The following is a 25,709-nucleotide window of genomic DNA, read 5'->3' as shown; positions in this document are numbered from 1 at the left end:
CCGCTATGCGTGCTTCACACATGTGAGGCCACATATTTCAGCTTAACACTGGCGAAATACATTACTTAAAAACTAGGTTGATGCTTAAAACGACTCACCTGTGACTCCCATTTATTGACATATGAGTGTGTTTCGTCAACTGTGAACAATACGTTGTTTCAGCAGAGCATAATATTGATGGACGTCTACCCGATGAAGGACAAGAAGAACAAAACCGATGGTCATTTGTCGAGGACAATTGAGCAACCTTTAAAGTAGTGGATGATTCTCTTTCTGACATTACTCAATTCTTATCGACAGGTATTTGGTTCGATGAGAAAAGTAAAAGTGGGTTGGTTGTTCGTCAAAATTACCAGTACGCTGACCGACGGAGCTGATTCTCATTTCACCAACTCTTGTGATTCTGAATCGACGGTTGAAAAAATGAATTTTTACAATTGTTCTCTGTTTCGGTAACTTAAGTGGTTATTGTTATTCAACCCCTATTGATCCCATAATATGAACTCAACAATTTACTGTCCATTCCGCTGTTTCCAATGATAAACTACCACGCTTTCATGCGGCTAGAATGCGTACTTTAGATGAACGGAGTCATTAATAACTTGAATTTGCCAATAAAAGTAAAGGGTGCCTAAAAGGGACATATCTGCCCACTTTATATTATATATATATCAATACATATATAACAAAATTAATAAAGTTGTGATATAGTGTTTGTCATGACATAAAGTACGCTGTTAATAAAATAGAATGGCCTAATCAAATATGCCAGTGTTTACCAAGCTTGAGGAGAAGCTGGTGAGACTCACTATAAAGGGAGTGGAGTACTATTCAAATATGAAGTAGCTTATGTTGTTTACTCTACTTATCTTGCATGGCAAATAGATCGTGTATAGATCCAGGACAGTATGAAAAAAATCCATCAACAGAACCTCGATTTTTCCTGATCGTCTGACATAGAAATGTTCCTCTTTGTGGCAGTCATCTCTACAGGACCACAACCCAGAAAGAGCCACCTGAAAATGACATCCTTGGGCATATTTCAATGTCAGCCTTCCTACAACAAAAGAAAAATTAGCAGATATCGTCCTTGGTCTAGTACTTGTTGTGCTGTCTCGGTGTAGAGACCATGTTGTTTAAAGCCGCCGCCACCCACTTAATCGCCAGTAAAGTTGAATGAGCTGTCTCACAGTGTGTTTCATAGAGCGAACTCGAAAGTTTCCGAGATATCCAACAGGCAACAAATAAGTTTATGCATAGTTTGAGAGTTGTCTACTTCCAGAATGAAATAGCATGCTTTCGACCAAATTAAACTAGCCGATATCAACGGAAAATTATCCGGAAATGGGTTGAATCCACCATGTAATTAATATCATCCGTTATTTTGTTTAAACCAGCTAACTATAATGACCGTTAGGGATTCAGCGGAACAGAAAACGAGAAAACACCGTCATATGGACGCAAAACACTAGGCTGTATAATGTGAATTTATGGCCAACTATTTACGCATCGGTAGCGCCTATTTTAGGGCTGATTATTTGTGCCACACTTTGTTCACTCAAGCACACACTGAAACAAATCTCGAGCAATTATTACCACGAATCTTCTTGGTTTGTGTTTTGAACATACCCCTTATACTCTGATTTTCCACATTAATTTAGACGTTAAGAGTTAAGAGTCCGGTGGATCGATGAAGGATTTACGTTCCTACACCTGGTAAGTGTGCGATCAAACATATTTCACTTATTTTAGGTATGCACAAGTAACCTGTGTTCAGTTTACATCTGCTTGTGCGGAACCTCATCCACTTGGCTTTCAGATTCGTCGCTCACGCCTGTGATGTTAACAGTTGGGAAGAAGGGTAAAAGAAGAAGCAGCTGTTGTTTTTGTCGCAAACAAATAATGCATTTTGGTCTATGGTAATTCACGATTTTGTTTTGGGCGTACTGACGTTAACTAGAAACAACTAGACCGCAGATCACTAAGAAACTGATCAAGGACTTTGGGAATAAACACGACAGTAAATTTGAAAGCATTTGTGGCTTAATCGTGAGGCGTTTATGACATCACTCATGATCAAGAATTATCCCTATCATGAATTGAAGAATACATATTAGAGCTTGGTGGCTGGTGCGTTCTGTAGAATAATTATGTCTAGTATGCATAGGACAACATTATTTTTTCACGTGCGTCGAGATTGAATGTGAGTTGTAGCAAGGGTTGTCAATTCGAAGTAAATCTAATCCATCCAGACTGAAATCAGAGTCTACCTGGGTTTCCTGCAACCTAACAACTGTGTCCTTTGTCAAACTGAAGTTCAGGAAGGTGAACTAGATTTTCTCGTAGGAAGCAAACATATCACAACCACGACGTAAACGCCACTTGCACATGTATGCCTCAGTTGAGGAATCTCACTGGTAGGATAATTCGTGTTGCACCCGACATGTTTAGGAAAAGCAAGATCCTACCAATTTATCCCACTTCATTAGAACTGCTTCTCCAACGCACCGGAAGGATGATAATTCCAACAATCTGGAGTTGCAGGTCAGAAGCATAGCTCTCAGAAATGACGTAATGAAATACATGGTCCGATTCACGGGAGGTATGAGTGGATCAGTTCCCAATTCGCAAATTCATGAACGTCCAAATAGATTATAAGAAAACACCGAAATGGTCCACACGAACGACAGCAAGTTGCACGCCGCTACTCATTCGCCTCATCAAATGTCAGTAATGTTTCTTTTGACGTAACATTAGTAAAAGTTTTGCTATATAACGAAAATTCCTCAATCAAGGAACCACGGGGATTCAACGCAAAATTTAAATATCGGTGGACCCTTATGGGTATAACTAATTAATCAGGGAACACTATTTGCCGATTAGGAGCTTCGTTTCTCTCTGAGCACCACTTACCTTCTTAAGCTACCAAGAATAGGTTAAAAATGAAGCTGCTAAGAAAGCCTCTTGTTAGAGTTGATCAACCAGAGTATTCTACCCCGGAGGAAAGTACGGACGAACCGAATACCCACCGTTATTACAGTTGACTTATATTCCGAATTTGAATAGGATTTTCTCCCATTTCACCTCAGCAAAGATGCTGCCTTCGATTATACCGTTTTTAGAGTTCGATTAGTTATTAGCCAGGATATGCACATAATGAGTTACAGAAACATACAAACAGATATGTCCCTTCTTCAATGGTACACAGTTTAGTCACGTAGTTAGTAGATCAGGATATAGCATAAGACTTAATTGTATTTAAGGTCTTCTTTAAATGCAGCAAGATTCATGAAAGCAGGTCTTGCATTGATAGTATGATAGTGGGTGATATTGGTGTTTCAACGCAACGTATTTACCGTACATGTATTCAGATGCCATTGAGACTTCGCGAAAGATTAGTGGGTGTGGTTCACACAACGAACGAGAGTGTATTTCCTGTTTCGTTGAGTCAGTCTACTTTGCTACATGAAAATATATGAAATTTGAGAATACAAGTAACTTATCACCTCCACACCCATTGGTGAACCTTTTGCTCCCCACATTTTAAGGTCTTTCTTTTCAATGATGAAAGGACATCTAGAGCGACCGGGTAAGAATAGAAAGCGTCAAGCGTATCGTCCCTTCTTTGATGTTACGAAAGCAATTTAAAATCAAAATTCAGGCGAATCGTAGTTCAGCAACAAGCAAGTCTTACGGGTGATAGCATCTCCAGGTGGTCGACAGCAAAGATGTACACATGGATATTTTATATCTGAAAGCACAACCCCGTGTCTCGTGCACATTTGGACAACGGTTAGAGACCCTTACTCGGCTCAGATGTTGTATTCAGCGACCCGTGTATTTAACCATATCACTAGCGAAGAGCGAAATGTTCTTCATTTCAATATTAGACAATCAATCTGGCGTAACAGAAAACCGCTGCTAAGTATGCTGCACATAAAAATTTGGGAAATAAAAATGGTAGCACTTATTCAATCTACCGAACTGTTACGGTGTGCGCTGACGGCCGCTAGAGTTTGCTGTATCTTGTTGAAAAAATAGCACGCACACAAATATGAGACAAAAAGTATTATTCTGCGAATAGATTCCCTTTACCATCTCTCTAATTCCCAAACAACACTGTGTTTATGCAGCCACTTTTTACTCTGATCACCACTCGAACTTTTGCGGTTTGAAATTGTATCAGGGGATTTTATGTTGGAAAGTCCCTTGTTATAATCACATTTTCCAAGGCTGATCGAATTCTTTCGTGCCACTAGTCGTAGCATGACTCAAAAGATAGGCTTGGGTAGCCCCCTGGCATTCAAAAGAATTCAGAAGCCCGGAAAACGGTTCATGATAACAAAACAACTGTTCTGATAAAATGAGAAGATAACTAGGACTAACAAAGCTGCTATCAAAAAGGTTCAAACTAGGATGAACTGATTTGTGGTCCAGGTCAGATGTATCCTCATCACATTTATAGTCCTTGCTGAATGCTCTCTCGGTTGTTATTTTAACACTTTTTCCTGTCGTTCACAGTAGTTTTTGAGGTTTAAATTTCCTGTGTGACGCACAGTTTTGTAAAGATTCTAAATTAAGACAAGGCTTGCCGCTCTAGATTAGTAATCTTTAGTGAACTAAGGCCTCATCTGCTACGCCGCTGTAAGTAATTAGGGAGTTTATTGACGTACCAAAGTAAAAAAATTCGAAATCTCACTAAACACAACAAATTCGATAGTTTGTTAATTATATTCCTCCATTGTGCTGTGTGTTGGTCATTCTTTCTTCTCCTGCTTCTATGCTGTGTAAAAAATTACTTCACCTATAGAAGGAAATTTCGGCAGCTCAGGTAGCGTAGATGGTCGTTACCTTGTTCGCTAAGCTGAAGAGTTTGATTGCAAACGTTTTATCGTCAAACGAGGTGACATCATCAGTGCATTATTGGGGAGCGTAGGGGTGAGTAGCGATCGGTTGATGTTTGTTTATAGTCGGACATTATAGTTTACAGTAAGAAATGCCTTCACATATTCTTGCAAACTCACTCCCAAGGGGACATTTTTATCAGTAGTGAGGAGTCCGTTTTTTCCTTCGACTGTACTCTTCTTCCTTGACGTGTAGCTTTTACAGCAGAATAACAGTGTGGCAATGTCCATACATATATGAAAAATAGCACATTCAAGAGACCATCGCTCAGCCGTATACCCGGAAGTTTTCATTATTCGCAGAGCAAATCACACCGGAGATTTGTTAGCTTTACTTAGACCATGCCATACCTTCTACAGACATCTGATAAAAACCGGATGTGTCCGTAGTTTTCGGAATTCCTAAATCTTTTGGATCCTTTTACTAACTTGAGTCTTACCTGGTGCAATAACCATTTTTTTCAACGAACGGCGTTGTTGCTCAAATATACTGACGCGTTTAAAAATCTCTCGTCCCAGTGATTCTACAAACTCAAGTAGAACAAAAATGCAGCTGTATCTTGACCCCATATTATACCTGGGAACTGTTTTCGACCAATGTCAAACTAATACAGCATGTGTTCCTTCGCTATCAGATGAAACAAGCTATTTGTTACAAAAATGGGAAGTTTATTCGAACCATTTTTAAAAAATGGACGTTAATCTAGAAAGTAGATTGAGTTGAAGGGGTATGATCGACAACAAACATTTTCAATACCAGCTGTTTCTAATCTCGACAACTCATATAGAAAGTAAATAGTTAGTATCTCTCGCCTGAGCTTCCTATCTGCGTGATATCATTTCTGATTGTTTACCCTCGGGCAATCTGAACTTTTATTCCATTAGATCCAATCTGGCATTTGATCATTGGAACTGGTCCCAAGTGGATTTAGTAAGAATAACAACTTCGAATGCACATTGTTAAAAATCTACACTCCTCAGAAACAGAGACGCAAAACCTGGGCAAAGAAAAGAGCAGAAACATCTTTTGAGATAGGCCATAGTTTTGGCTCGTATTTGATACGATTCCGATAGAATGAAAAACAAAGTCTGAGATGGATATTTTAATTATTATAGCCAGTATCATGCCACCCTAAATTGACCGAAATCTTGATCTTGAAGAAAGGCTATATTCTCTTACTAAGAGGTACGAAGCAAAGAACTTTGAAACCTTGGTCCAAATAGTGCTGAGGGTAAGACAATTGCCATGGCAACTCTTGATTTTTTTGACGGCCTTAGCGTATGTGTCCCCGATGGGTGATAGTGGCCTCTACTTAGAAGTTCAAATGGATGCAACACTTTATTTCGAAACAGATGTGTGGTCGTATGCTCAATAAATTTAACCCTGGTAACGAACCGTTGAACGCGCAGAAAAAGTAGCCTTAAATTCCGGAAAGCTCAATAGGCGTGTAGCACCTATTGGAGCTCGTCGAATGCGTGTATTGGAATGAGACAAGTGACACTTCGGTCAAAACTGATAGGCTTTTGGAAATCTGTACACGCATTGGTCGACTGTTTCAATAAAAATAGGAGACTCGCACATGATGCTTCTGACAATCTGACTGCTAGTAAACATTTTATCCAGTACCTTGTAGTTTCTAAATCAACGCAGAATCATGTGGGATCTAAACACGAGGGACGTGTTAGTTACTCTCGAGGACCAGTAACATTTCAAGTTGACCAGTTTAAGGGCCCATTAATGCGTCGCATTTTCCATAAAGACCAACTGATAGTTAATACAAGAGAGTATTGCCTGATCCGGTCAAATAACAAGTATTTCCACAGCATTGTATTCATATGGTTGCCGTACACTTTTGGTTTTGGGAGCTGATTTTGATTAGACCACCCAACAAAGAGAAATACTGTAACATATCGCGGACATTGATGATGGGAAGAATTTCTACAGACAAATATGCGACAGAATTTCAAATTCATTCTAAAGTATTGGCTCAAGTTTAACTCACCCAGCATAGAATTCGGATGCATTCTGGTTAGCCAGAGGATTGTCGCAAATTCGGCCGTCTTGTGAGATGGCGGTTTCCCATTGATCATGAAAATGGTAAGCATTGGAGAAGTATTTACTAGGCTCCGAGTAACCAATACTGGGAGTTTCCTTGGTGATGAATGCCTCCATGTCTGGTGCAGTTGAAAATACTGGTTCGGTAATAGGCAAGCCACCATTACTGTGTGAAACCAAGTGAATCTGTTTTTGATTCCGCACCGAAGTGGTTGGCGCTCCAGTCCAAGCTGCACATCCCTTTCGTGATACAACACAAATTACAGCCGCAAGAATGAGACAAATTATCAGCGTGATGACCACAATGCAGACAATTATGAACTTGTTTGCGTTCACGCGCAGGTTGCCCACAAAGGTGTTGGGTTGTTCTGAATAATCCAAATTACCGCTGATACCAGCTGGCTTCGTGGCTGGTACATCGGCCGCCAGTATTTCTATTGTTGTGGTGGCAGTCCTTGGTTTAAGGCCGTTGTCTATGGCAAGTATTCTCAGTGGGATTATGCCCTACGAAAAGAGAAACATCACAAATAATCAGAAAAATGCCCATGCCAAGGTGAGTTTCGCAGGGTACACTTGGTTTCTCGGTTTCAAAGAAAAAACTGGTAGGGATAAGCCGTACTACCACGTGTTCCAAGGCGACCTAAAATGAGAATGAGGATAATAAGCTCCAGTTCTCTCGTATTTACGGCTTGAATTTGAGATGCTGGTCTCAAACTCAACCATTCGGTGAGCTGCCTGATTCCTTCAAATGAAAACGTGTGAATTTGTGCTTGGAAAATCTCCCACTATTCACCAAAAACGTTACTAGTAATGTGTGTAAGATGGTTGATCTGCCTGTACGAGGACTTGGTCCCATTTCTCATCGTGTGAACTTAGCAGTATAGAGGGCATATAGTAATATGCATATAGTAATATTCTTGCAAGGAATGACATTCTGTTGCAGGATACACTTTTTCGGCAGAGAGCCTACGAAAACGTAATAAAAATATGAAATCACTTTCAGGTGTTGGAAGCTTCTTTATCATTCAGACTAGCTACAGCTGCTTTTTGTGACTAAATGAAATTTGCGGTCTCATAAAAAACATCACATATAAAAAGCGAAGCAAAACTGAATAGTTCCTCCTTTTAAAGATAGACACATACCCGTACATGAGTGAATGGGTGAGCTCATTACGCCTTTTTTCCTATTACTTTTACAGTAGCAATGTACTGAGAGCGGATTCCATTCTATTTGAAACCAGAGGGTGCGCAGTTGGTATGTAGTATTTAGTTTAAGTAAGCCGGTATGTTGAATGTGCCATTTGCCTGTGTTCGTCACTTTAATCTAGGATGAATTACGTTTTACAGCACTTTAAGCTGTCGGGATATCGACTGAACAGAGAAGGAGCTGAAGGTGTCCTGGTACCCATAGACCAAAGAGGCGTTCTCTTCCTCAGTGCATACGTCCAGAAAAGAGTTCAGACCATGATTTAGGTGCGCCAGTAGCCCTTCTGTAGAAGACTTGCGTCTCACTTCGGATTTTCAGGGATCAAGGATACCGATCACTTATCATTTTTAGTAAGAGGGAGAGTCGAGCTTCGTATGGAATCACCAGAATAACAGCACCAGGGCAAGCGAAGGACTGTTCAAACGAGAGTGATATGAGTGGACCGATCCCATACAAATCTCACAACCATCAACAAATTATTAGAAGTTATTGGTCGTTAAATTGGGATATAAGTTTATAACCTCACCCGTGCGTGAGATGTCGTGTTGTAACAATATTCAAATACAGATTTTATATCTTGAACGAGGTGTTCTTGGATGCTACGTATCTGTTGGCTTTTGATCAGGCGCCACTACTCAACTCACCCGAGCTATGAGTAATCAAACACAATTATCTCTACACACTTCATGGTTTCAAACCAAACAAAGTTTTGTCTTCACAACGGTTAGATCACGCGTGCCTCCGATCTTCGAAGAACGGCACCAAACACCTTCATGTCTTCTCACTTTTCTTTCAAAACTAACTCTCTGTAAATTCTGTTGAAATTCTGTTGAACATTTTGAAAATTTATTGCATTTGTTAATTTTTTACGGATTCCAAGACCAGGATTCGCCAGAATCTTTATTGTTATCGCTTCCGATGTTGTCCTCTACTTTATCGACAGCCTGTCTATGTATACTAACCTATAGTGTCTAAAGCATCGACGGGTATTAGGACATCTGCGTCTTTTCTGCGATTACTACCGTAGTCAGCGTTCTTCATGACTTCACTAGAGTTTTTAACTTTTTTTACCAGCTTCACGATATCCCTCGTTGCTTTTAAGTGGCCAACAGAGGTGTCGGACCAAAGCTTACTCATCTACATCCTCTTCGTGAGTGACCAGTCTACGGGACACATATGCTTGAGGTGCTGTGAGCCAACTCCCACGGACGTGTAAAGGTCTGCGAGAATCTCTTGCCTGAGTTCACCAAGTCAAGTGGTCTCAGGTGAAGCTGTTTCACTTCCCTCTTCAGCTTTATCACTGGTGCGATTGTGAGAGATTCACTACTAGCCTCTAATTTCTGTGATGTCGAAGTGCTCCCGGGGCACCCGTTCACGGATATTGAGTACGCAGAGGATACAGCTCTTAAAGGATCTGACGCTGTATTAATGCAAACCAAATTAGGTAATCTAAATACTTATATCTTACGCTTTAACATGCGTTCCACACCTCCACAGTGTAAAGTGCTGATGCAAGACTGGTTGGGATCGAACCCTAAACTCATTCTTGGAGATGAATCGGTTGAGGTGCCAGACACGTCTGTCTATCTGGGAAGCTGTGTCAGTTCAAGTGATCTCACGAAGGGTGATATTTCCCCTCAGGTAGGAAAAGCCAGAGTAGCATTCGTGAACCTGCGTCACCTGTGGAGCATAAGTGACCTCAGTTTATCCGTCAGGTGTCGGTGCACTCCGCATCATCATACGGGTCAAAAACCTGGCGACTGTGCGCTGAGGATGACAAAAGACATCCAGTGCTTGACTGTCAATGCCTTCGGAGCATTGCCAGATTCCAGTGGGAACACTGGATCAGTGATGATGAAGTAGGCTGGGTGGCCTGGCCGCGTGCTCTACATTCCATTCGACCGACTTGCTCAAAGGGCGCCCTTCGCACAACCACGTGAAGACTGGAAACCATTCAGGGGAGTCTAACAATAACTTGGCAGTGGAATATGAAAGTCATTGCCGGAAAACTCAGCTGCACTGGTGATTGCCATCTCGACGGATGGGGACCCCGAGACGAATCATATAATTGCTTGGTGACATTGTCAAACATGACTAAGCTGCGCCCTCAATGACGCTCGTGCATGAGCTCCCTTTCAGTCTCCCCATTTACAGGTCCACTGGAACCTCTGTTTTGATGCATAAATTATACTAGCTACCACACCCATTTCGCAGCTATCCGTGAACCTTCCCAAATCATCGAAAAACGAATCTGTGGCAGCTGGCACCACTATACGGCAACCACGTGGTTTCTAACCTGACGACGGTGATCTAATTTTTATCTCCCTCACTCCCTATAATGTTTTTGTGCAGCTCGTAAAGTAACCGCCACCTAACCATTTAACTTCATCTCTGCTGCTCCAACTTATCGTAATATAGATTCCCTCTGAAGTGACTGTTTACCCCACTATGAATTTGCACATTTTGTGACGCAGTCTTCCGCCAACATGAGCGTAGCCCCAGGAGCAGTGTTAGTTTGCGTCTCAATTAGTATCCTCGGCAATCCTTTCGGACAATATAACGTGAATCTTTGTTATTTGCACTTTGGACCCTATTAGTGAAACTTCAACAGGTGTTTCATTTGACCGTTCTCCGGGTTGCGAGTTGCCTATGTTCTGTGTACATTTCCACCATGAAATTCGGTTTTCCCAAATCAAAGGGTACGTTACGTTTCCTTGGAGTCGTTAGATTCGTCATCCGTCCAATGAATGCCAGTTGGTCTTACTTCAACTCTCAGAGTTTGAGGACTCTCGATGAAAATGAAGTACTATCGCGGTTAGTCTCGGTGTCCAGTTGATTCCATGATATTAGCTTGGCTTCTTGCCAAGTCAATGGTCAAACAATCCAGCTAGTCGTAATTTCGGAAAAGATTACAATAATTAAGCTCAGAAGGTTTAAAATAATTATTTTCCAAGAATCCTAATCTAACTGTAAGAATCGGACTTAACTGGCTGGTCTGAATTAAAGTTCGGAAGTGAACTGTAAATTTTTTTACATTGTTGAAGGACCGATAACTTAAAGTCAACTTAAATTCTCGTTTCACCCTTTTTCTAACAAATTTACGGGCGACGTTCTTTCACCACATCGCAGTGAAAATCATACTGGAAGAGAGAAATGACCGTCTTCAAAAAACTGGAAATTAATTGGGACCTAAACGTTTTTGCCGGAAAGAAACAAAAAATTTACAAAATTTCATTAGTTTAGTCGATGACTGGCATCACAGTAAAACCATCCGCAAATTATTAATCTGACGGGTTCCGTTTGGATTGGCTTGTGTTTTAATTTATTAAGAGCCTGACTGCTTGCTAATAGTTATATAATTGGTCCTACATTTCACAGGTGCTCGTGGAGAACATGATAACAATCATGTAACAGACTCATAGTCGTACAGAAGAATTAACTCTGTAGTTTGTCCTCATTTAGACAAATAAGTTGAATATAGCAGAATATCATGTATCAACGTGTATACTCAATGCCCACTCAGGCCACCTATCATACATAAAACTAGAATGCCCTAATGATTTGGGTTAGTGTGTGGTGCCAAGACATTGTCGGCTATATGCTTGAGAATTCTGTGTAGGAAAGTCTCGACATAAAAGATTGTTCTGCCTCTTTTATATGAAATAGTGTTAATGAGGAACTTGTATCGTTCCAAACCACCACATGTCACGAAACAGATGATAAATCATGTCCGTTACCAGTCTGAGAGATAAAGATAAACGTGCTTTGTTGCTTTCTCAGAACGCCACTGAGGTTGTATCAAATATCATATGTGTAAGCAAAATGCAAACGCTTAAATCGTTAAACCCATAAATCGTTGTTTGTGAAAACGGATCTAGCAGTTATTCCTTCAGTCTTCCAATTCTTTGTGCAACCAGAATTTTCGGTAATATATTACTCTTATGGATAAAAAGAGGAGCTGCGAAAGGATGGATGTCTTGGACGATAAGGTACCTTGGCAGACATTCATGAATAAATGTGTTCGACATCGTGCTGTCTATCTTCTTTACATTTTAAAAGGAATTTACGAAACTCATATTTATCTTCATTAGTCCGGGAAGAAAACTTAGTCCAATTTTTATTCGAAGTTTAATAACATTGATCAACATATACGAGTGATCTATGCGGAAGGCGAATCAGCTAAAACGTACTAGGTTTTGTAATGCCAGTAAGCTATTCTAGCACCATATAACAGTTTAGATTTTCAGTAATCAGAATACTTAGAACCATTCTTATCAGGCCTCACTAATTTCCTATGAAAATACATTGTCTGTTTTGAAGGGTTTACTCTCAAACCTGCTTGTGAAACGTTGCCTCAGCGCAGGAAATGCGAACTCTTGGTGACTCTGAATTATTCTTCCGTTACTGAAGCACCAATGCATCCACTTATACCATCGAAATTAGCTACCTATGTTGCTGAATCATAAAAGACACGCTAGTACCAGAAACGTTTGTTTGGAGAGTGCTATTTCTAAGCTAGTTTCCAATGTGAAAACGCAACTTTAGCTCAGCTATGCAGTTGATTGTATGCCAAGCTCATATGTTTCGAAGCAACACAAGTGGTTCAAGCCTGCTGTCGAAATGACAGGTTAGTTGCCCGCTGCTGATTTTGTTTGAAATTCTAAGGCACAACTTACAGCGAAATAATTTAAGGTTGAAGCCTTACTAAAGTTATGGAAATGCGAGAGGTGTCACATAAAGTCACACAACTGGCTACGGAACAAATGAACATTACATTAAAGCATTTGTTTTGAACACTGTGGGCCGAAAGGGAAATTAGAAGCGGATAAAACCCTAAAAGCCCAGCGAAAAAAGTGCGAGACCACCTAGGTGTATCAGACAGTTCACTTATAATCTCTTATTACTCAGCTTGAGCAGCAGGGAGAAATTTACCGGTTATGTGACTGAACAGGCGTACTATGAATGATTCAAACTGGTAGTTTCCGAAAGTGCTTGTTTTCACAGTCTTCTGTGCTTGATCTGACTAAACAAGGAGGCACAATCCAGTTTGGCTAAGAAATTTCATGCTACCCAGCCCTCAAATGCCTGCTATAAAACAATGGAAAATCATATGTCTTCCGTGAAGTGACTCTTAGCGTGTCTGTTAGCAAAGGTTAGATTAAGCCAACTAAAACGGCTGTAAAAATTGATCTGTTCAAGAAGTGAAGAGAATAAAACACAATTTCCTGCCTTATTTAAGCTCCACAAATAATGAACGCTTGATCTTGCCTCGTATTCCACTCTCAGTATATCAGAAGTTTTGGTAGTGCTTCGCCGTTGGTGCACAAACTAGAACAAGAAAATGAAAATGTTTGGTCTCATTCGGTCTTGGATTAAACAACGCCTTGTTTGTGACACAGGTCACCAGAAATCAGCAACATTTCTGATGGTAGAAATAAATTCAATTTTTATAGATGCACGGGTGCAATTCTGGATAACGATAACAGTGAAACTAATTGCAGACAAAGAATTAAGGTAAGAATCCATAGGCTGATTCAGGATGCTTTGTTGGTCTGTCGAATGAGCGAGCTTACATCAGTGGATGGCGTCCAAATACATTGAACATTAGACTGTTTCTGTCGCCTTTAAATGCTAATTTTAGATAGAAGGGATTTCTTTTTTTAACCAGCTTGTGGGATAGAAAACATTGTTCAGTTTGGTTGCACTTACTGGTTGTTAACCACATGGGTCTTACTGTTCTCCGAGCTTGTTAGTCGACTCGTTTCTGTTTCAATAAACTAAAGCTACCACCGTAGAGACCATCGCCCCAACTAGTACATTTGGGACGTACTAGCCCGCCAAGTACGAAAGTGTGTTGAGGCCAAAGGCGAGTAAGTGGATACCCTCAAACTTTGATGGAAAAACAGTGATTAGTAAATGATCCGAACAACTATTTAAAGTGTATTGAACTACTGGCCGGTGAACATCGCTTATTACCTGTCAAGCCGATTTCCAGGCAAACATCGTCTTGCAGTTTTTCTTTTCTAGGAAGAATATGTCATAACCAATTGACCGCATTTACCACCTATTGACCAATAATTGCCAATCAGCTGAAGAGGACCAGACGTTGCCGCAATTAATTTTTTCCCGGAATGTACCACAGTTTGAAATGGAGTACTTGCAATGTAAATATGTGGAGCCTGGAGGCAAATCATCAGTCACAGATCATGAGTATAGGTATTACAGAAAACCTTCTGGGTGGGTCGGTAAGGGAACAAAACAAGAGAAATATAGAAGGAAATAACAGATAAATGGAAAAAAAGCGTACTGTTCGACAGTAACTGAAAACAGTACTATAAAAATCTGTCTAAATCTTCTCATGTGCATTCATTGACCCAAGTTTCATGCTAAATTTTATACAATTCTTGACGTACATCCGATCCACACGGAGAAAGCATCAGATCCTTATTTGAAGGTGATGTTATTTAGACAGAACCGTAAAAATGGTATGGTCGTGTTCAGTGGCCAAAGTGAACCGCTGTCATCCTCAATGCCATCTAAGGTCTTCAAATGGAAAAATGTATTAAAAATGTGGGACAAATTGACATGAAATGAATACAGAGATTCCCCCTTGATCAAACCAGAATGAAAAGCAATACGTCAGCGTGGGGGTCACAGGAACTTCCAAAATCACGTGTGATTTATTCTGTTACTTCAATTTGCTTACCGCTTCTTCAACGGTGAGCCTCCGTTTCAGTGTCAGTTCTCCACTTTCAGGATTCAATGCGAACATTCCACGCGGTACATCGTTTGCCAGCTTGAAACGAATTTCGCCGTTGCGCTCTATATCTTTATCGATTGCCTCGATTTTTGCCACTTTGCAGTTAATATCTTCGTAGATGGAAAGTGTGACCTACAGATGACGAACGAACAATTTCGAGGGGTTTTATTGTCAACAGACCATGATATGTGATGTATTTATTTTGGTTTAAATCATCAGACATTTCTGTCAGAAACAGTATGACTAATAAAGTAGCCTCCAAATTGTTACGCAATCACCTAGTTTTATATCTACAACGTCTTTGTCTTCCTAATGTCGTTTGTGGTATGTAGGCAGTTTAACGACATTTTTTTAAAAAGTTTCTATTGAAAGGAAACCATTCGGGAAATATACAGAGGTATTTTCCTGCTCTGGCTCTTTTTGGATGGATATGTTGTACGCTAAACGCAAGAAGCAGTGGCCTGGGTTGATTCAGTAAGTGGATATTAGCAAATGAATAGCAAGTCAATGGATAGGGAAATTCATGAATAAGACATACAAGGCTGTATAGTGCTTAATAATACAAACACGCTTAGAACCTTATTGCTATTTCTCTCTACCCAAGGACCAAGATTCACAATATAATACAGTTAACGGAATTATTTAGAAAATCTCTCGCATTAAAGGCAATGACACTGCTGGGTGGTAATCGCGCAGCCCAAATAAGCTTTCCTGTAAACGGAACAGACGTGTCGATTTTCCGCAAAATCCATAGTACAAATCTATTTGCTGCAAAACTCTCCAAAGAGCCTCGTTTTTCCCTACAAGNGTGAATTCGATCTTCGGCATATCACTGGTTTAGCAAGTTATCACGATATTTCTAAAGCATAGATGTCACATTATTAGGACTAGAGAAAAAATTGCATTAGACCAACAACAGTTTCAGCCTACAAACGATGGAAAATCGAAAAATGAAATTTTCAGCAAGCAGACAATACAGATACTATGACTGTTTCAAAGCTGCACACGGTAGATTCCCACAAACTACCATATTTAAAGCATGCTCGTTCGTAAGTCTATGAGCTGGCTTATCGGAAACAAATAAGTTTTTTCTGATTTACACGATAAGCTATGTAAGCCATCATCATTTGCTACTTTCATTGTTTTTGAAGCTACATGAACAATCATACGCAATGGAAAAAGTCGTCCCTTTTCCGTTTATTGTTCCGTTCAATTTCAGCACATGGTGAATTTTTCAAAACGGTTTCATGTTAAACAAAGGATTTTGTTATTTGATTATAATAAAAAGAATGACTTTGTTTGTCTTCGATACGGACGGATTTAAAGTGAACAAAACTATTCCATGTAGAGGGTAAACAAGCAGCATAAAAATACTTTTGAACTTTTTCTTGCTGTTTCTGGAAAACGTCGTGTCCCTCTAAGAAGACACCACACCTTAGACCAGACAGGTTTAAATTGCTAAAAAAGAGAAGTCACTCATTTTTGGTAAACATTAGGTATCTTTGAACCTATCGTTGGTTCTGAAAAAACAGCCGGGCACGTTACATAAAATTAACATGTCAATGAACTTAGGTGTCATTGTGGGTCAAAAAACGGCTGTGTTTCCTCTACAGCAGGTTATCATCAAAAGCATTTACTTGAAACTTGACCTAAAACTTCGCCGAACACAAAAGGTGTCTTTTTCACGATAACGAGGTTCGAGCTTGTCGAACGATCATGTTGATTATATATAAAGAGGTAAAGAAACGTTGGAATCGTAATTTAACTGCAGTAGGTATCACTGAGTATCTGACGCATATTGTTTAGTGAGGGGTAAATATTTTTCATTGACCGACCACTCTATTGCTATGAAAATGAACCGTCGCATCCCTCTTAGCAAACAGGATCTTCGCTACCAATAATGTGATTTCTTAAATCGAAATTTAAAGGCATTAAATGCGGCTATTTGTAGTGGTATGGAGTTTCTGTCCCCACACAGACCTTGAAAACCTTATAAGCTCCTCTTGAACTGGGGTTTAAGCTCACATTCCTCTAATGTTGGCTTGATGCTTTGCTGATTTGCTAATAATGATTTGCCACTAAGGCTTATTTACTGGATTTCAAAAGAAATTCGCCGATACAGCTTTGAGGAATGGAAACAGCCAAACTAAATCTTACGCAACTGACGAAGGTAGGTTGAGTTGTAATCATGCTGTTTGTTGATAGTACGCTGCCTATGGAAAAAGTTCGTTCGTTCGTAGAGACCTGCCTAAACAGAAGTTTGTAAAACGTAACCGGTTTTACAGAGGTCTGTTAGTTTGATGGAGTATTTGTTCGTCTACTAATGAAAACTTGTGTACTAGGCTCCAATCGTTCATCGCTAAAAAGAAGCACCCCAAGAGTAGACAATTTTGGAAGCGCAGAGTTTTTTCAGTGCAGCGCTTGTCCAGAGAAAATTAAAGGCAAAATTCAATCTGGATTTGGCACTGCTGACCCACGGGCCAAGGCGAGGCAAAAGGGGCAAATTCCCAGTGCCATTGATTAAGATTTGCAACGAATATCGCCCGAAATTTCTACACTATGAACACAGTTGGGCCTTAATCTGTTTTAATAGCGAGCTCACCTGTCAAGATCTGAGTTGAATTTTACAGTAATGTAGCCTGTTTCTTGTAACGACCCAAAGTCGTAACACGGTTGAACGAAAGGTGGAGGTATTACAAGACAAGTCGTTATTTCCTGAACATTTATAGAAAACAATGTTTGCACTGCAGTTCTGTAATTCCTTCTCATGCTGAGTAGGTCTGATCTGGGTTAAGTCCGATCGCTCAGTAAAGTATGGTTTGAATCACGAATATGCAACAGTTTGAAACACAATTAACGTTCACCACAACTGAAATTAAAAGATTCTACCTCCCCATAAAAGCTATTAAACAGCACCAATATGGAAATTCAATTCCCCCGAGATAGTGCAAAAAGTATAATTTCCAAGTCTCATTGGCTACCTTCACACGCAAAATCACCCTGTAAAAGAATTTTATGGGCAGATTTTTTCCCGGAAACGGGATTATTTTACATAATTTTGGCCGAAGGCAAGTAATGGGTGACAGCTGGTAGTGGGACATAGCCAGATCTCATATAAACGCTCCAATTTATAAGAACAGTGTACTGCTTGAAATTTATACGCTGTTATTTTCTATATACTGAGTCCACACTTTAAGTAGGGTGCCTACTTTGCAAGACCATTTGATGGAGTGCCAACCAGAAGCTAACCTGATGTGTTTCGTTTTCAAATGGAGGCCGCAGAAAAATTGGATCGTTGTCGTTTATGTCCACCACGGTGATCTGAACTTCCGCAAAAGAACTCAAGCGTCGCTCACTTATTTGCGGAGAATCAGTTGCCTGAATAGTAATAACAAACGAGGAGCTCTGTTCCCTGTCGACAGGTCTTGTAGTGGACAGATAACCGTCACTTGAGATCTGTAAAAAAAACATGTTGGGAACAGACAAATTTTGTCAGCTGCACGCTTGCGTGCACGCGATCAAACAGGTGCAGAAAATAATAAAAAGTAGAGGCTGTAGTGTTCTTTTGTTAAAAAAATTAAAAGACTATGCGCTATTGCCTTTCATGGTCTGGGTGATGTACACAGTTTTTATCAGCAATTTGTAATTGTTGACATAAAATCGCGAAGATTGTAGAAAACTACGCAGAAAACGAAAGCTGTGCTTGTTCAAAAACTGCGCAGCCTAAAAGCAAAAGTAGCGACGGTGGGAGCGACTGGCGAATTTGTTTATCTGCGTAGAGCTGAAAATGATTCACACTGGTCGATCTCTAGGGATATGGAATGAAATTTTGTGATTTATGAATGCTGTCCGACGCGATTTTGATCACTAAATCACGGTCACCATTATTTTCCCTTCATAAATCTAAACGGTCTGTGTGAGAAATATTTTTATTGAACACATCGCACAATTAGTTTTGGTTATAAGAAGGAAATGTTAGGAGACATTTGTCGCTTTGATCTACTGTTACGAGGCAGTTAGTAAGCTGCGCTAATTTCCTTTTTTTGTAAAGCTTCAAATCTATACGATGTGATACCTCAACATAAAACGAGCTTTCGATTTCTGACAGTGAGCAGTTTTCATTTTAGACACAGGACATTTCGGTGACCCCAAGCTTCTCTCAAAATCACATGCATTAGTCTAAAAAGTCAACAAACTCGAGCGGATCTGATGACAATAAACCTGTTTGGACTCCAAAGAGTTCAACAATACGAGTTAGTTCACTATTACTGAGGAAAAACAGGTTGATATCGTACCAGACGAAGAGTCCATACTTCTGCGGAATCCGGTCGAGCAACAACTGTCAGGCGAGACTGTTTATCAAGAATTCTCGTGCTGGCCTTCTCTCTGCCGAATTCGTGAGCCTCAAGAGGAACAGCTGTTCATGTGTAGGCGGTTATTCAGATTATTCCGTTCCTTTGCTTTAGAATTCTGAGGAATTCTTGGTTGAGTCCTTGTTGTTACTCATCAGGTATTCTGTCGGAATCTACGACATACGAATTCCAGCTACAAAAATCCACTTTTGGTATGTATCTTGAGGGTTTAGAATTTGCCATGTACCTTCCCTTACAATTGGTTTATATTATTATCTATGATGTATCTAGAAAGTTTCATCATCTGTTGATTCAGAAAGTCGTGCCAGATGTTTACTAGTGGTGTTCGTAGGCCCTAATTAATGAGTAGTTAAGTCAACGCATGGCATTTCACGTGAAAAGCGTCAATATGTATGGGTGGTCTCGGGTTCCTCAGGTGATGGATTAATCGTTCAGTAGGCTAGATCAGAGAGTTCAGTTTGTTTGTCCTTTTCCCATCTGTTTGTCTACCTGCTCGTCTGTAGGAAGATTAATTTCAGATCTCAGCTTCTCCAGTAATGAATCAGTGTGTAACGTTTTCGTAACATCGCCCCAGTTGTGGAAGGCCTCAATCTTCAAAAACACATGGGTGGATTTGTAAGCCAGCCAGTTATTAATAAAACAGTCGACGGCTTTAAAAACTAAAGTCTGGAAAAATATCTCTTTTTCAGCAGCTAAGCATATTTTCATGTCATTTTAACTTTCCAATAGACAGAACACATTTGTATTGAAAACTTGCACAACCCATTTTCAATGTTTTAACGTCAGCTCGAATTTTATTTTGTGCATAGCATTTTCCATAGCTATTACGGGCATACCGCCCTGAGCGTTTGTCTAAACTGCATGTTTTATTGATAGGTCATTGCAATGGTGTGTCACGTGATGCTGTCTGCTACTCATGTGTGAACGCTTCACCACGTAAAAGTATATTTTCTGTTTATTTTGGCTTGTTGCTGTGTCGTGGTTATGATTTCAACGCGGCCTATTGTATCCCGGACAAGATCATCTAGGTAGGTCTTGCTTTCTAACAACTCACGTCGTGGTAACATGATCACGGAAACAGAACTGGCTGTCCGTTGTCTTCAAGTTATTTGTTTACTGTAGGTGTTGTAATATTTTGAGATAGTCATCAAACCTGGAACTCATTTGATAGAAACTGGCTGAAAACTTTTAAGTGGTCTCAAGCGGTTTTAATGCGTTGTCTCCCTTACTTGCATCTCCCGTTACGCCTAGAATAATTATTTGTTCTGTTTCGATGAAAAAGTTTCAGAATGAAAGATACAGTAAACAAGACAAGAGAGCAAACCACGTTTCTGCTGTGAAGCAGCTCATTTACAACGTTAGTGCTTTCTCACAGATGCTCCCCGACAGAAATCCGAATTTCTGCTCCTTATATTCACAAATTTCAAGCTTCAAGAAGTTTCATGTATGGTACTCGATGTGCGTGCTCCGGAAGGTTTTCAGCACCCTGCCTGCACCCCTGGGGCATCCTGCCTCTTATGTCATAGCGCATTTAAATGTCTTATTCGTAAGCTTTATTAAACGTAGTCGCCTACAGTATGGTGGGGCAGTTTAAGCGATAGCTTAATGTTGATTTGGCTGTTCAGCAGCACATATCGTCACAGGTAGTTCGCAACGGTTTTTCCACATAATATGTCCGTCTGGTCACGTTAAGTTAGCTGATGACTGCAGCATGCTTGGTTCAAGATAGTTTCGATAAACTATATCTGGGTGTCTGACTTTTCAGTGAATATCGCACAGTGAGAACTTTAAACCACAAGAATAGATGATCGATAATATTTCTTCTGATTTTGTGTTAATTTTTCACTCAGGCTCATACGGTTAATCGAAAATATTGAAAAATACTCCGATGCTATGACACCAGCGCGCGCTTTATGCCACCACAAATAATCACTTACTGAAAATATTCCATAGCGGATTGCCCTGTCCGATATAATGAACTAAATGATGATTCATTCTAAATCGGTAGTAGAAAGTGACATTGTACCAGGAAAACCAGAAATCTGCCACTACTTCTCCGAATTTCCACGATGTTTTCCACGAAACCAAAACAACACTGAGGTTATCATTTTTTCAACAGAACAAATTAAGCATATTCTTACTGAGAAAAAAACAGGCCTGCAGGGCAAGCAGCCACATGGGGTAGACGCTACAGCAAACCCAAAATTATTTCACTTATCAATCCTTTGAAAAATGGTCTCAATTGTTCTTCAACTCCCTTAATGTAGCCTTTGATGCAGAGATACTACCCAACATCTTTTTATGATAGGAAGATTGTGTAAACAGAAAATTGATTAGGGATTTTTGAATGCAAACTGGGTGATACACTCGACTGGTGAAATTTCTGCGTTTCGACCAATACCTCCGCTTATTGGTTATATAATTCGATCCTTCTTTTCTACACAGACTAGTATGAAACTGTGTTTCCGCATAATTACATGAATTAGAGCATTTAACTTTATTGAGCCAGTGGTGTCAAACAACCTCCCATCAATTTGTCTGAGAGCCGAAGGCTGGAAAATCATCCTGGCATGCTTTTTGCACTCGTTACCATCCAGTCGGCGTTGTTAAATTTCGGGCCACAGTTTTCTCTTAATCCAGCTTTGGAGAAAATCCCAACTCTTTTGCTTACTTGTGGTCTCAGCAGCACAATGTTTAGAATATGAGAGACGACCCTTATTGCCTTTCATGTAACCTGGAACAAAAGATAAACGCTCTCCATAACTACTTTGATCCATTCAGGTTGGCTAACTATAACGTCAAACAATTTACATATCCACGTCGAAAATCAGCTTTGGTCCAGAGACCAGATTTCATAACCCGATAAAATTTTCCAGCCCAACCCTTCTTCCAGGATAAATAGGCTTACTTTATGCAAACGTCAAGGTTGAAATCCTGATAAATTAAATAGTGAGCAACTGGCAGCTGAAATTCTTAATGGTCCATCAGCTGAGCCGCTTGGTTTATTGCACGTAAATAAACGCCAAAGACAATAAGTGGATCAATGAAGTATCTAAACTTCATGAAAGGTTAATAGAACAATGATTCTTCGTCGTTTTTGCTTATGAAACAGTCAATGATGATATTGTCTTCTTGAAAGACAAATTTGAATTCCAGCAAACATTCTCCTAAAGGAGCACGTAACGTCAATTTTCAGATTGTAAATGGAGATATAAATGCTTGTTTATAGGAGAGTGTGGCCTGATAAAAACAGCCTTGTATGTCTGTCTTTAACCATTGTTCAATGTAGTAACAAAGATGGGAGCTTTCTACAATTCTGCTAACGCATAGGGAGGTTTCAGTCTAGTAAAGTTTCTATCAAAGTGCCTATTTGTGTCTGATTGTTTCCAGCTTACGTCAAAACTAGTCTTTATTACAGAGTTTGTGTTTAAGACTGTAGGTCATTTCAAAAAACGAGGTTTTTTTGTCACGGATTGATTCTCCGGCAATCCACATAGTTTGGCCGTCCTTAGGTCATAATTCTCTAGTGTACGCGTAACCTTACCGCTTGCTAATTACCACATCCTCCATGGAGATCGAGGAATGTTGGGGAACATTTTTAGTAGCCAGAATCTGGACAAACCCAACGTATCTAGTCAAATGCCTTAACAGAATTCATCCCCTGCATGTACAATACTCATGCGATACCAGGTGCTATGGAGCATACTTGGGTATCGACAACTCTAACGATCTTAGTATTGGTCAGGATGATTTCGATATTTTTTGCTCCAGTCACCTACACAGAGTAACCGAATGGAAAAATGCCTGTCAATCAGATCAGGAAATTTGTTCCGGGGCACAAACAGCACTGCTCTACTTGCCCAAATAGGCTTTCTGGTAAGGTAAGAGGCGTGACAACGTAGCTTTGTTTAAACCTACCTTTAGGTATTCCATCTTCTGTGAGGTAGCAAACGTTTATAACACTCTACCGGAATTCTTGAACTTGTGATGGCATAACTTCATTATATGAGAAAACCGGTTGAAAATCTGATGTAAGCTGCACAGCTACGGTTTGCTACTAACCTGAAATGGTGCATCAGTTGCTTCAAGCTGATACAAAATCTGTGCGTTGTTTCCGATGTCACAGTCAGTGGCCTTTACTTGCCCAATAACATAGGCGTTGCTCATGTTGAAAGGTATTTCTTCTTCAACTGTGAAGTGGTAAACTCCCTGTGTAAATGTGGGGCTGCAGTCATTGACATCGATGAGTGCGACCTCCACTTTGGCCAGTGCAGACAGACTTGGAACGCCATTGTCTTTTGCCAGTACCTGTGAAGTATCATAAGTGATTTACGCATGCTTCACAATAAAAAGCCGGACAGTCATAATTAGATGAAAGATGTCACACATTCTAGGACTTCCATAATTTCTTAAGTAACTAAAAATACTGGATGGTACAAGTGCGCAAAATACACATAAGCTATGGATTTTCATTTGTGCAATACAGCAAACCTTTTCTAAAAATTAACGATAAGTGATAATCTTCTTACAAATCGTCGGTCGGTGAAACGTGTAACCATCATGAGCTTCAGAAAACCCCAAAAATTCCAAACGAATATATATTGATAATCCTGGATATTTGATCTACAAACTGTGAGTCAATTAGGGTCAAACGTTCATGTAGTAAAATCATGCTCTTAAAGGAAGAGCTTTATTTCCTGTCAAGCTTTTGATTACCTGATATATGTGAAACTCCGTGGCGAAAACTGTGACACGTAACGTCAACATTCCATCGCCATCATTCAGAAGGTAACTATAAATACCATACAGAACCACAGAAGCTCACGACGTCAATATTAGAAACTATCACGCAAACAGGTTTTGTTGTTGCCTGTCTAATTTAATTCAATGAGTGATAGAAAATGATTTTTTTGTATTTGCACTCCCCTAAAGCACACTATGAGAAAACCGGCATCACTGATTTTATGTATACCCCGTCAGTATGTTTCGGTTGGGAAGGTCATTTCAGATATGGGGATCAAACACGACTGATCGCTGAACATTTGTGAGAGTTCTACAAGACATTCATCAAACGTTTTGGTCTGGAGAATCCTCAGAAATCGAGCTAAATATAAGCAAATCTCGAGTGCCAAATGTTTGTCCTGAATGCCTGAAATCGCGTGTGTGTCGCCATAACTAATTGTGTTCAATCTAGCTCATAAAATTACCTCTGTCATTCTACTAATGATAGTGACTTTGTGTTAAGTCATACTGGAGTACTCAGGAATTGAATTTCTGGATATTTACGGGTTGATAGGTGTCTTCTTAGGTCTCTCCACTGCGCTGCTACATCATTTCGAGATACTATTCTTCATATACTTTCCGTCACTATTTTGATTAAAAACTTACGGTGAACTGAAAGCCTTCTGGTCGACTCTCCCGGTCTAACGTCATTCTAGCCCGAATTTCCCCGCGTGCATTTATGATGAACGGGTTCAGTCCTTGATTGTTGGGCCAAATGATCGAATAGCTGAGCTCAGCATTTACTCCTGAGTCTGAATCTACTGCCGTCACCAATCCGATTAGTTCATCCTGTTCATTGCCTTCGGTGGTCTGCAACAAGAGGGCACGTTAACTAAAAATCAGAGGCACATGTCCGTCCATAAAATGCAACACTTCTGAAACTTGGCCAAAACTCAAAAACTATAAACATGCCTCTCAATGAGCATCAGTCGTTTTATCTGCTGCAGCTGCCTCTTCGAAGCACCCATTATTTTACGAACAGTTTGCATACCAAATCTGGCTAACGAACTTAATGCACAGGAAACGCTTCACAGGTGGTACTTCTCGGATGTTAAATCGTACATGGTGCAGCTTGTGCAGGGTCTCAATATAACAAGGCAGAGTGTATGGCATTTCGCCTGCTGCGCTTACCCTGCTGTGGATTTGCAATTATCGACCAGGCTGCTTGAAATCATTGTCCGTCATCCTACAAGATTCGTGACGCCTCAACAGTATGACCGCTGTTGGTCCGAAACACCTTGCTGATAAAATCGGTACGTATTTTCTCAAGTAGAGCAATAAAAATACTTATTCAATCACTTCAACATTGAAGTTTCCTCTTATGTTCAGATAGATAAATCGCTTAGATAGGTAAATTATGACAAACAGCCATGTAATCCACCACAGAGAAAAACAACCCTGGAATGAAATTTGACCCGATCCCTTACTTAAACTGCTTAGAGCACTGTGAGCTTTATATTCAAAGAATACACAGAGTGATCGTCGGACAAGAGAGGCAAAACTTATCATTACAAAAAATCTGCAAAGCTCCCACGGTTTTGTGTTGTATTGCGTCGGGAGTCTTTGGGAGTCGTCAACTTAAAGTTAGTTTTGGGAAGATTGTGGTGCTCAAGCTAGGATGTGGCGT

General features: G+C 40.1%; 1 protein-coding gene across 1 annotated transcript; it reads right to left on the bottom strand.

Annotated features, from left to right (window-relative positions):
* Positions 1–6,903: 6,903 nt before the first annotated feature.
* T265_14370 (hypothetical protein) lies at positions 6,904–24,892 on the bottom strand (the record flags this gene model as incomplete). The annotated part of the gene is made up of 4 exons (XM_009173355.1): positions 6,904–7,464; positions 14,874–15,059; positions 23,363–23,608; positions 24,689–24,892. Coding segments are annotated over 4 exons (1,197 nt in total), but the record flags the coding sequence as incomplete, so codon positions are not given.
* Positions 24,893–25,709: the final 817 nt, after the last annotated feature.

The sequence above is a fragment of the Opisthorchis viverrini genome, assembly GCF_000715545.1.
Source record: "Opisthorchis viverrini unplaced genomic scaffold opera_v5_181, whole genome shotgun sequence".
NCBI lineage: Eukaryota > Metazoa > Platyhelminthes > Trematoda > Opisthorchiida > Opisthorchiidae > Opisthorchis > Opisthorchis viverrini.
This window is presented reverse-complemented; position numbering and strand designations above follow the sequence as displayed.